Source organism: Fringilla coelebs (genome assembly GCF_963513975.1).
Source record: "Fringilla coelebs genome assembly, chromosome: 21".
In the NCBI taxonomy this organism is placed as follows: Eukaryota; Metazoa; Chordata; class Aves; order Passeriformes; family Fringillidae; genus Fringilla; species Fringilla coelebs.
The window spans coordinates 2762621-2775158 of NC_140047.1; the positions used below are offsets into that span (position 1 = coordinate 2762621).

General features: G+C 51.5%; 1 protein-coding gene across 4 annotated transcripts in view; it reads left to right on the forward strand.

Moving 5' to 3' along the window:
• Positions 1-12538, forward strand: part of NSMF (NMDA receptor synaptonuclear signaling and neuronal migration factor) — a 47382-nt gene that overhangs the window by 26495 nt on the left and 8349 nt on the right. The window contains exons 5-12 of one of the 4 annotated variants that reach the window (XM_084219622.1): positions 322-390; positions 4278-4330; positions 6227-6316; positions 7922-8043; positions 8869-8952; positions 9948-9981; positions 10523-10593; positions 11659-11738. In XM_084219622.1, the coding sequence (XP_084075748.1) occupies positions 322-390; positions 4278-4330; positions 6227-6316; positions 7922-8043; positions 8869-8952; positions 9948-9981; positions 10523-10593; positions 11659-11738 (603 nt within the window). The remainder of the gene's footprint in view (positions 1-321; positions 391-4277; positions 4331-6226; positions 6317-7921; positions 8044-8868; positions 8953-9947; positions 9982-10522; positions 10594-11658; positions 11739-12538) is intronic. The other 3 variants (XM_084219624.1, XM_084219623.1, XM_084219625.1) reach the window with 3 other exon arrangements.

The window sequence follows — 12538 nt, forward strand, 5'->3', positions numbered from 1 at the left end:
AGGGATGGTGGGTGCTCCTTTGGGCCACATTCTGATGTTTGAGGAACAGCCCAGGGATGGTGGGTGCTCCTTTGGGCCACGTTCTCATGTTTGAGGAGCAGCCCAGGGATGGTGGGTGCTCCTTTGGGCCACGTTCTGATGTTTGAGGAGCAGCCCAGGGGAGTGAGGAGCTGTGGTCTGAGTGCCCTGACCCACACGTGGTGCTGCCCAGCTCCCTGGGCAGCTCAGCCTCTGTTGTCTGCCCAGAGCTTCCCTCTGTGTGTCCCTTGTCCTCTCCACTTCCAAGCTGGACTTGGTTAATGGCTTGCCATGGTTTCCCAGGGCGTTCAGGGGCTACGCAGAGAGGAAGAGACGGAAACGAGAGAATGATTCTGCAGCTCTTATCCAGAGGTAGGGCCCGTCCCCACAGCTGTGACCTGGTGTTGCATGGGCCCTTGGGGTCACTGCTGAACCCTGGTGCCGTTGACCGTGGCTGTCCCTGTCTCTGTGCTGTCCTGGGGACACTGGCAGTGGCTCTGCTGGAGCTGTGGAGGTGAATGATGCTCAGGATAGCTGATCTCCATCTTCTTAAAGAACACTGTCAAGTTGCTTTTAGCAATTCCACATGATCCGTGCCTCAGGCAGAAAAATACATACTTAAAAAATTAAAGATTAATTTCCCCATTCCAACTTGGAATTTCATATCATCACAGAATGGCTTGAATTGGAAGAAACCTAAATTATGATCTAGTTCTAACTCCCTTGCCACAGGCAGGAATTTGTTTGAGATTAGATGAGTACTGTATGTGCCATTTCTGCATCTACAAATGCACCTCAAAAATCTGAGACCTAGGCAAAATTGACTTCTCTAGTGACCAGAAGTCTATTTTTAAGTCTTTTTTTTTTTTCAATAATAGAAGGGAAATAAAAGTGGATGGGGACTGATTCCTTGTCCAGGTATTACAGAAAGGGCTGGTTTCCTTCTGCAGGCTTCCTATGGCACATTAGTTACTCACAGTGGGAATCAGAACTGGTTTGGTTTTTTAAATGTGCCAAGAGTTGTAGCAGCCTACTAAACAGGATAACACAGTATCTGTGTAATTGGTTTAAAACTGCCATGATCACTTCAGCACTGTTCAAACCCAAGTGGGAGAAAAACATCAGGTTTTCTTAACTGAGAAATTGCCAAGCAATATTTTTTATAGGAACTTCAGAATGGTGAGGTTTCTTTCATCAATAACAAAGAGAAATAAAAATCCAAACTAAAGACAATCTACACAAATAGACAGTGTATCTTTAAAAAGAGAGATTTCTCAGAATTTGTTAGGCAGAGGCAAGTCTTGGTTAGAAAATGGCTTGTGAGTACAGGAGCAGTTGTGAGCCTTGGTGGGGCTGTGCAGTCAGGAGAGAGGATGGACTCACCCCAGCCATGTCCCTTTTGCTGCTGTGCACGCTGCAGGGCGGGCAGGGCAGGGAGCCTGGCTGTGTCTGTTGGGTCCCAGAGAGGAGGTGGGACAGCAGTGGAGGAGCTCTGGCTGCAGGGATTGCTGGCAGAGCTCAGCTCTGTCCTGCAGGGAGCGAGGAGAACCCCACTGTGGGTGTTTGTTGTGCAGCCCTTGGTGGGTGTTTCAGGGTTCAGCTGTTCTCACACAGCCCCGTCAGTGCTGTCCTGGTGTCCAGGGAGGCTGGATCGTGTGATGTGGCCACAGGGATGCTGCCTGTGGAGTGAGCCCAGAGCTTTGCCCACTGCAGGAGCAGCCAGAGGAGGAGTGTGAGAGGTGCTGCCGGGAATTTGGGTAGTGAAAAGTCGTCTGGGCAGAGTGTGGTGACCCACTGCAGGCAGAGCTGCAGGGTGTGGAGAGGGACTGCAGTGCCTTGGAGCCCCTCTGGCTGGGATGGATACCCTGGGGGTGCCATGGGCTCATGCAGACCATGAGGCACACTGGAGGAGAGCTGTTCAGAAAGGGGAGTAGTAAGGAGATTTCATTGCTGAAACTTGAGGCATTCTGGTTGTGTCATGATTGGTGAAGGGATCTTGCAAGGGATCAAGTGCCACAGAGTTCCTGGGTGCAGTTGCTGGAGCCAGGCAGGAAAGCTGGGCAGGTTTGGGGAGCCCCACTGCTGGCAGTGCTGGTTGCAGCTTTCCCAGGTCCTGTCATGCTGACATGCAGGCACAGAGGTTAGGTGAATACTGTATGTGCCATTGCTGAGGAGCCAGGCAGCTGCCAGAAGCCCTCAGAAGGATCTAGATGTTCACAGCATGGCCACATTAGGATGCAGTCCCAGACTTGCGCTTCTTTTCCAAAGGGCTGTTTTTTCTAGAAGAAAATAGATGGAGCAAAAGGCCTTGGTCCCATTCTGTGAGTGTTTAGTGCAGTGGTTAACCTTGAACAGCTGGATTCTCCTTGGAGCTGATCTCAGCAGAGTTTAGGAGATGGTATTTGGGTCTCTCAAGGGAGAGCCCGAGCTGTCCAGGCAGCTGGGAGCAACCTTCTTCTATGCAAAGGCTGCTTTACCCCTCTTCCCCCAGGCTCTGAAGAAACTCCTCTGTGGAGAGGACAGCTGAGCATTTAAAAGAAAAGTGGGTTTTACTCCAAAATGCCAAAAGCCCAAAGGATGTGACAGTGGCCTTGGGCAATTAACAATGGTGCTCAGTGTCTGGTATGATCTCAGGCTCACAACAGACCATAAAGATTTCCATATAACATACGTCTGAGACTTCTTTGTGTAAAGAACAGCCCTGGTTGCCTTAAAATGTTGTATTTATTTGAATTTTAATTGAATGCACTGTAAGTGATGGTGCACTCTTTGTATAAAGAGCCAGGGATGTGCCTAAAGGGGCACTTGTCTGATCCACAGCAGGGAATCTTCATGTACCCAAGTAGAGACAACATAAATCTTTGGGAAACATTAATAGCCCAAGTGTAGACAGAAGTTTGGCATGGAATAATGCTGCTCCCAGCTGCTGGTTTTGCTTCTTGCTGAATTTGGAGCCTGATGACAAGGACTCCCAGGCCGAAGAGGGGAAGTGCAGGAGGTGACATGGGTGCAGTGCTCTCCCACGAGGACTGTGTTTGTGTGGATCTCCTGGACAGGAGCAGATGTATCTGAGTTTCTCTGAACCACTTCTTGTCAGTGCTGGAAGTGTCTTTTGGTCCAGTCAGTTTGCTAAAAATGCATCTGCATGGTTGTACCATGTCCTTACTCATCCCACTAACCTGTGTGTGAGCCAGACAACTTGTGACTTACCCCTTTCACCAGCTGTGGTGTCTCTTGCCTGGTGTTTGCCCTGTGTGTTGGGGGCCCACAGGGAAACCAGGAAGGCTCCTGCACTCCAGGGTGCCCAGTGCATGGGCTCTCTGTCATCCTGGGGCTGCACTGTGGGGTGAAGCCACAGTTACTAAATAGGGTTCACAGAGAGGTGACACTGCTCTTGATGCTGCTTCTCCCTGTCTCTTCTGGTGTCCTCTTTGTTCCTGTCCTGTTCCTGCCTTGTGAGTAATGAGAAACTGAGAGAAATTGGTCCCTTGCATTCGGAGGGGCTGGACAGAGTCCCTTGGCCATGGCCTCTGAGGAGTGGCCAGGACATTCTGTTTCACACAGACCTGACTCTGGGGTGTAACTGCTCCCCAGGGCTTTCCCCTGGAGCTGTGTGCTCTGCAGCCCCTCTGGACCTGCCTGTGAGGCCAGGACAGGGCAGCACACAGAAAAAGCAGGCCCGTGGGGACAGGCAGCATCACTGAACTCTGCTGTGCAAGGAGGGAGAACGTGCTTTGGTCCTCCCCAGCTCTGCCTGGAGAGCAGCACGAGCTGCATGGTTACCAACAGCGTGGGTAGGGGTTTAGGAGCTGTGTTTGGGAATGAGCACGGCCCCCAGTGGGCAGAGCTGGGCATCCCACATTCTGCTGGAGAGAGGGGAGCAGTTACTGCTCTTTACCAGGAAAAGAGGGAACACTGCCAGCACGGGCAGCAGTGGGTGTCCTCAGCAAATACAGCACAGGTGAAGCTTAACCAGAGAAAAGGGAAAGCAGCCATGAGCAGGGGGCTGCCCTCTGGGACCCCACTTGCCCTGTACCAGCAGCCCAGGGAGCTCAGAACAGCCCCACTCAATGAACATGACCATCCCCAGCACTAAACCACTGCGGGCTGGGGACCTGGTCTCCAGCTTTGGAGTGCCCAGAAGGAAGTATGCTGTCATCTCCATTTTATTTTCTTCCTCCCTGTTTTCACAGTCCTGCTGGGCCCAGGTGTTCCTTCCTGTCACCTTTCTCAAAGGTTGTGTTTGGCCTTTCTTGCAGGAATTTTCGGAAGCACCTCCGCATGGTGGGGAGCCGAAGGGTTAAAGCACAAAGTAAGTGAGCACCTGGAAGTGTGTTTGTGAGGAGCTGGGCTTTATGGGCTTTGTGGGAATTCTGTCACATGCAGATGTGGGTTGAAAGGACCTGGCTTTGGGCTGGAGAGAGGAATTGACCTGTTGGTGCCATTTTACCCTACGAACAAGAAGGCCAGGTGGTTGCAAGTGTCCAGGACATGTGGATGCCTGCAGCAGCCTGGAGGCTGTTCCCAAGGACCCTCTGATGTGGCTGTGGGACATCTGTGGTGCAAGGCATGGAAGGAAAGCCACGGCATCCTTGTCCCCTGTGTGGATTTTGGTGATCACTGGGGTGGAGGCCAGTGAGGAGAAGCTGAGCTGGGGGTCCAGCAGAGCTGCCTGGCCTCTCTCTGCAGCTGTGACCAGCTGTGGCTCCATGTGCCACACAGACTGCTGGCTGTCCCCTCCTGCCCTAACTATCATCTCCACAGCTGGCCCTGGGGCAGAGTTGCCTGGTGGGAACTGAGATGATGGTGGAAGGAAGAAAGAAGAGGATCAGAGAAGAGATTGGAGCAAGGGGCAGATCAGGGAATGTTATGCTTCACTGGGGAAGAAATCACCTCTTAGGCCTGCAAAATTGCAGTTCCATTTCCCTGGTGAAGGCAATAATCATCCAAAACTTGGTTGGGCAACTCCTTTAGTACTGTGAAAGTGGTGTACCTGCTCCTGGGAGCTGAGGATTGCTCCAGAAGAGAAAGCATCTTGTTCTTCCCAACCTCCCTGGCCAGGCATCATGTACAGAGTGCCCACAGCAAAGCGTTGCTGAGTTCAATTTGCATTCTTTCCTTTCTCATGTGCTGTGGGAAGTGATCAGCAAAGAGCTTTGCCCTTTCCAGAGTCTTCATTGGCATCTGAGTTAGCACTGCCTGACGTGGCCAGGGCTTACCTCCATGAAACTCAGGCATGCCTCTGCTTCAGGAACTCTTGGGTCATGTTTTCAAAGCTTTCTTTCTGTGCACAGTAGCTAAATGCCTGGGTTTATCTGAAAGCTGAGGATGGAGATCATCTGAAGAACCTGAAGACATCATTTGTCTCCCCAGACACCCACCCTAGCCACACTTGAGCAGGGGACAGGCTGCTCTTGTGATGCTGATCTGCAGTGAATTCCTGTGCTGCTGTTAACTCAGTTCCCTGCTGCACACTCTGTCTGCCACCAGAAATAGGTATTAGTGCCCATAAGTGGCTGTTAATCCTGGCATAATGGCTCTCACGTGGGCTTGCCAAGTCAGACGTGGTGGTTGCCAGTTCCCAGGAATTTGCCTGCAGTGCAGCCGTCTGAGCCAAGCTCCCTGGTTTGTGCTTGGGAAATGCCAGTACAAACAATACAGCACTCCTTGGGAGGAAGAAAAGCCATGAGTAGTGCTCACAAGAGTGCAGGCAAGCAAAGGCTGAAGGATTTCCTCTTTTGCAACAAAATGTAGAAAGCATGAGCTTTCCAGAGACATCCCCTCCCTGCAGTTTGGTCCAACTCTGACTGGGATGCCAGTAGAACATGACAGGAGAACTTACTGGAGCACTGCAGCTGCCTTCTGGCCATGCAGGTGTTGCAGTGCATATTTCTGTGAGGCCTTGGAATCTGAGCACTTACTCTGGGACACTGGACTGGCCTTGGTTAAATTGAGGTTTGAGCTGTGTGTATTTAAGGAGAGACCATCAAGTGTTGTCCTTTTTCTGTGTTCCACATCCCATCCTGTGCACAAGTAGGCACTTTGTCTCTGCTGTGTGGAAAGGACTCACGTTTGGCAAGTGGAAGGACCAGCCCAAGGGAGTCTGTGATGTGTGGCTTTGGTGGCAATCTGCTGGATGATTTGTTTGCTGGCAGCAGCAGAGGTGCTTTGGGATCTGTTAATGTCGTGCTCTGGTTTTATCCTTTAGCATTTGCCGAACGGCGTGAGAGGAGCTTCAGCAGGTCCTGGAGTGACCCGACTCCCATCAAAGCTGATTCCTTCCATGACTCTCGAGAAAGTGAGTTCTGAGTCCTTTGAGCTTCCTCCTGTGGGCAAACCCTCCAGCAGCTGTTGACTGGAGTCCCACTGGAGTAACTCCTCTGTGCCCTCTGTCCTGTCTGTGATCCTTTTTTAGTTTCCTGCGATCGGAGCAGGTAACGCTCCAGGTGTATGTACCTGTTCATCTGTGTGTACCTGTATTTATTTGTAGAGCACCACTCATCCAACCTCAGATTATCAAGCAGTTGCCACAGTGTACCCAGTGGTACAGCTCTCTTACAGCCCTCTGTTCCCATCATCCCTTATCCTCTTGGCACCAAAACAACCTCTCTGGAAACTCACCAGTCCAAGGCTGCCTTCACCATAGTGGGGCTAATGTGGCTTCCCATGCAGGAGCCCCTTCTGAGCTCTTTCCTAGCCTGGAATAGCTCAAGAGCACAGCTGATGAGATGGAGCTTTGATTTCCTGCACAGGTGATAGCTTGGGGCAATCTGATCTTCATTTGGGCTGCCAGGAATCCCTCTGGGAATCCCCAGTAATGCTGCCATGTTCTGCTTGAGGGGACTGAGATGCTGTTGTGTTCATTTACAGGAAGGAATGCCAGCATCTGTATTCTTATAAAGGGAAGGCTGTTTTACACAGATTTTATTGCAAGCCTGTAGGCAGGAGCTTGGTGGATATGAGTTTGCCCATGTTGAAGTGAATTTCACTAATGAAATGACCTGATCTACCAGGTAAGCGCGAGATCTGGCCCTGCTAGCTGTAGAAGACCCAGGTTGCAAGGGGAGGTGTATGAAAGGCCAGGTTCACAACATGACCCTGTTGTTTGGCAGTCTGACTCCTCCCTGCTCTCTCAGCTGCCTGGAGGCGGATGGAAAAGCCATGGGAAAGCCATGGGAAAGCCGTGGTTGACACAGGCTCCAGGCACTGCACAGCGACACTCGGACGTCCCCAAAGGCACAAACAGTGGCACCTCGGTTCTCTTTCCTCAGTCCAGCAACCATCTCTGTTTTTAACCTTTAATGGTCAATTATATTCCTTCCAGATGTTTTTTTCCCCAGGAGGCATTGAAGGCCCACAGGTAAGGTCGATTTGGAGAGCAAGTTCAAGTCTACTGTTGCAATATGACTGTGTTTGTTGCAGCTGTCCTCACGCACGCTCTAAGACTTCTCTGCCAGGATCAGTCTGACCAACGAGTCAGATTTTCTTTATAATCCCTGAAAAGATGTAGTCAGAGCAGTAATTACTACAAGGAGACCAGCTTTGAAGTCTTTGGACTTTTGCTTATCAGCCTGGCAGTGCTGAAGTGTAGAGAGTCTGTCTGTGTTGTCTCCTTCCCCATTTCTGGAGTGACAAGGGTGACTGTTGTGACTTAGCATTTGAAAACCAAGCTTGGTGACTGCGAGAGTGATGAAGTTCTGTGACACGTGATGTGAGCTCTCTGTGCACTCTTCATTTGTTACATGTTTGTCTGTTTGAAGACACCAGCCCCAGAGTGGTGTCTGTCACTCTGTGGGTGACAAGAACGCACGAGTGTCGTGGCACCTCTTGTGAGGAAGCTGCCAAGGCAGGATGGAGTGGGGAAGGCTGTTCTGCCCTTGTAATGCTCCCTGTGTTCTGGCAGGCCATGACCTTCAGGATTCCTGCGGGACTCTGGATGGTGACTTTGACTTGAACTGGGAAGCAGAAAAGGAACTTGAAGCCATGGCATGTGATGGAGAAGACTTTATTCCACCAAAAATAATGGTGAGAGTTTCCAGCTCATGTCCAGCCTGTCCTTTCAGTGCTGCTAAGTTCAGGATCTTCATGGGAAGTCTGTTGTATAGGCACAGCATCAGGAGTCTGTGAGGGTCACTCAGAGATGAACCAAGACTTGACACGGGCTCAGATCTGTTGTTGCTGGGGGTAGTGCATTGAAAGAAGACTAGAAGGAGGGATCTGTAGTCCAAATCAGAGCAGGACTGACACCAACACAGAACCAAGTCAGCCTGAGGCTTGTTAACCCTGAAAATAGAGACCTGAGCACCACTGCCAGCTCTGCTCCCACAGCAAGGAGCTGAGGGGCCTGGAATCACAACAGAGTTCAGGCTCTGGTGCTGCTGGAGCCAGCTGAGGCTTCAGCCAGAGTTGTCAGGCACTGTCTGACACCTGCAGTCCTGTGCCTGCTGTGCCTGGTGCAGGGCCAGCCCTTGGCTGGACCCAGGCACTGAACACTCCCTACAGCCAAAAGCAGGTGTTGCTGGAGTGATCCTCACTGGGATACAGCCATCCATGGCGGTGCACAAGCTGCTCCATCCTCTGTGCACCCCAGTCTCCCCTTTCCAGCCTGTTCTGGGCCCAGTGCAGCCTGAGGGCAGAGCTATGTGCTCAGGTGACACTCAGGGCACTCAGCAGGCCTGGGGGTGCTCTGGGCTGGAAACCTTCCACTGGGATGGGGATAGACTGTGTTAGCTGCTACCTTGAGTCACCCCTGAGACCAGCTGAACAGGGCACTGGTTTATGGCCTTTGTGCTTCTGTCCAGACTCTACTGCCTTCTCCTCATGCTGCTGCACCTTTTTTCCCCTTTGCAGCTCATCTCTTCCAAGGTGCCCAAAGCAGAGTATGTCCCAACAATTATCCGCAGGGACGACCCCTCCATCATCCCCATCCTCTATGTAAGTAAATCACTTCTGCTGTGATGAGAGCACAAGTCATACAGACACTTTCTTATTTCCCTAGTTCCTGTTAGGGTGACTCCAAAATGCTGATGTGATTTGGAAGAGCTGTCAGGAAGCGGCTGGGGGTGTGTGGAACCCAGCTTTGGGGTCTGGGTCAGCTTTGTGGGGGCTCAGGTCTAGGTGCAGCAGTCAGGTGGGGTGGAAATGGCACATGTGGGCTCTGGGCTCTGCAAGCCCAGCCAAGCTGTGTGGGAGGATTGTCAAGGGAAGGCAAGGCAGGCATTGCCAGGCTTAGGGCTCCTCCTTATGCTCATCCTTGGGATAAGCGGCACTCAGAGCTCAGCAGTGAACCACCAACCCCATCACCCCAGGTGCAGTGGGGCATCCCTGTCAGTCATTAATTGAACTCTGACTTTTCCCTGGGAGTCTGGCCTGAGCAGGTGGCAGCGAGGAGTCATGGGTTTCTTTTTCTAATCACTTAATTTGCAAGGGAAGGTGGGACTGGGAGCCCAGCAAGGCCACTGTCAGTGTGCAGCAGGCTGTGCTGCCGGGGTTTCGCCTTGCTGCTCTTGTCTCTCTTCCTTGGGGGGTTGTTCAGTGCTCCTGATGACCCTGCTGTGGCAGAGGCAGCTGTGTTGGGAGTGCAGCTGTTTGTCAGCCAGCTTGGCCAGGGGTAGAGCCAGAGAGTGACTGCAAAACACAGGGCAAACAGGCATTGCTGATGTTGACTGCATCTCAGGGACAGTCTGTACTTTGGATGTGTCTGCAGGCTTCAGCTGCAAGCCTTTGGGTGGATTTGATCTTCATGGACTGTTCAGTCTTCAGCTTCTGTGCTGAAATATGATTTTGGGTGAGGGTTACTGCTGCTGTGACCAGCAGCCATCATTTGGTGTAAATGTGCTCTTAAAGCATCCTTGGAATGGGATTTGTGGTTATTAGGGAGCTGGTGGAGGGACACTGAGCCTTTACATGTCTTCTCTCTTGGTTTCCAGGACCATGAACATGCCACCTTTGATGACATCCTGGGTACGTGAGTGTTGCCTCCTTTTCTTATCTCCTGCCTATTGCAAATGTAGCCATCAATAGTTAAGTCATTCAGCTGCCCTGTGCTTCAGCTGCCATTCACAGAGTTGTTTTTGTCACCCCACTGACCCCTGACAGTCAGTTGGCTGCTCTTGGATGTGCTGCTGTAATAAACATTCACTTCTGTGCCTGTTTTCTGTGCTAAACTCATGGTTTGCAGCAGGGAAACTGAGGCACGGGGCAGCAGCTGCCTGTTCATTGTACCTGTGGTGGGGAGTGGGAGCAGTGACAGAGGGCCAGGAGGGCTGGGGCTGCTCCAGAGCTGTGGACACTACAGAGCAGTGTCTGCTGCTGTTCCAGCCCTTCTCTGCCCTGCGACCTGCTGACATTTCCTGCTCCCACAGCATCCTTGGCATGTACTGAGCACCCCTCAGCTCAGCTTCCTCCCCTCAGGACTAAGTGTAAAGAAATGAGATTAATTGTGACCTTTGTCCGTGGTTCATCTTTTCCAACATGTTTTGTTTGGTTGTTTTTTTTTTTGCAGAGGAAATAGAGAAGAAGCTGAACATTTATCGGAAAGGCTGCAAAATCTGGAAGATGCTGATATTTTGCCAGGTAGATGAAAGTTGTTAAGCACTTGGGTGATTTGTTACAAATTTGTCATTTTCTGTGGGGAAAGTGACATAGAGGAACCAATATTCCAAAGTCAGCTTCCATTAAAGTCGCTGCCAAGGCACAGCTTTCACTTCCCATTTCCCAGACACGGAGCAGTCTCAAGTTGCTGTGACAGCAGGAAATCAAATCTGATTTAGTGAGGCCAAGTCAAGAGCTGGGCTGATTCTCTCAAGGAACCCCAGACAAACCAGCATCAGCACTGACCTAGAAAGAATTCCAGAGACAGGAACAAGCACTTGCAGTGTCATAGTTATGGTTTCCATCCAGCCTCAGTGTGACAGTGACAGGGGTGTGTGTTGTGAGTCAGACTGGCAGATGGCTCAGCTGGGAGCTGGAAACCAGAGGATGCAGGAGAAGAGCGAGGCTGGAGCTGTGGCTGGGACAGTCCAGGCCCTGCTGGATTTGGGGGTTGCTGGGGGTTTCCTTCCCAAGTTTGCTGTTCCTCGTGGTGGTCAGCTCTGGGCTTCCCCAGCAGCGGTGTCACGAGAAGTGGGAGAGGTGACCTGACTTAACTCCCTCCATGTGCCCAGTGCTGCAGAGGAGCAGCTTTGCTGCACACTGACCTGGAGATTGTGATTTTCAATGTTGCTGGTGCTGTGTCAGTCTGTTCATGCCTCCTGCTGCCCAAGTCCAGCTCCTCTGCAGTGCCAGCCCTTGCCTGCAGTCCCTGCTGTGCTCAGCTGCTCCTCTGCCCACCCCCAGCATCCCCAAGTGACAGGGACTTTCTTGTCTTCCCTATTACTCTCCAGCCACCCACAGTGGCGTTTTAAATCTATTTTTGTGCCTTTCTAGAGAGATGTGGGCACGGAACAGCAGAAACCATGGAATGCAGCCCCCAGCACACCGCCCGTGTGTGGATGGCCCTGGGCGTGTCCGCAGTGCAGGGCTGCCCTGCTCCCTTGTGGCACGTCTGGGAATGGCTGGGCAGGACAGGAAACGCATCCAGGGTTTGTTTCCTCAGGGTCTGTGCAAAAGGGTTTCCATCTGTCTGTCTGTCTCTTGCAGGGAGGCCCCGGGCACTTATACTTGTTAAAGAACAAAGTCGCCACTTTTGCCAAAGTGGAGAAGGAGGAAGATCTGATCCTGTGAGTGGCTGTGCTGTGTTCTTGCATGGTGTTTCTCTGCTGGATTTGCTCAATGTTTGCAGTACATGGTGGAGCAGGAGAAGTGAAGGGAGATGGGGTGGTTTGGTCAGAGAATGAGGAGGCTGAGGAGGCACTGAATAGCAGCTCACAGCTCATTCAGGGTGACAGCAAAGGTGGCAGAGTAAAGCTCATCCCTGGAGTGCTGCAGCCCTGTCACCAGGAGATTTATTCTTATATCTGTTAAGTGTCTCTGTGGCTAGAGACTGTCAGAAAAGGAGGGAAAAAAAGATATTTCTTCTACTAAAAACAGCCTTGCTGACCAGAAATGCACCTTGAGCCTGTGCTGCTGTGACACCATTGCTAAGCTGGTGGCTATGGCAGAAATCCAGGGTGTTCCCCCACAGCTGACTCTGGCTGGGGGAAATGGAATTTGTCTTTGCAAAGCCTGCTCAAAGTCCAGTCTGTTACTGAGGAGGCTTTTCACTAACATGCCAGCCTTCAGCTGGGAGTGCTGAGCAATTCTGCTGCTCCTTGCAGAGAGTAAAGCTTTGCCTGTTTTGCTGCCTACTCGCTTGTGCTGGCTCAAACTCGCTTGGCTAACAGTGCCTGGTTGTGGGGGAGAGGATGTACACCAACCTGTTCCTACACAACTTTTTGTTGGCATGAGAACTGAGTATTAAAATCAACATCTGCTCAGCAATCTCGTGCCCTGGCACAAACACTGGCTGTGGAATTCTCCAGCACGTGTGCACATCCACGATTCTGAGCACATCCCAGGCATAGCTGCTCCCAAGCTGATA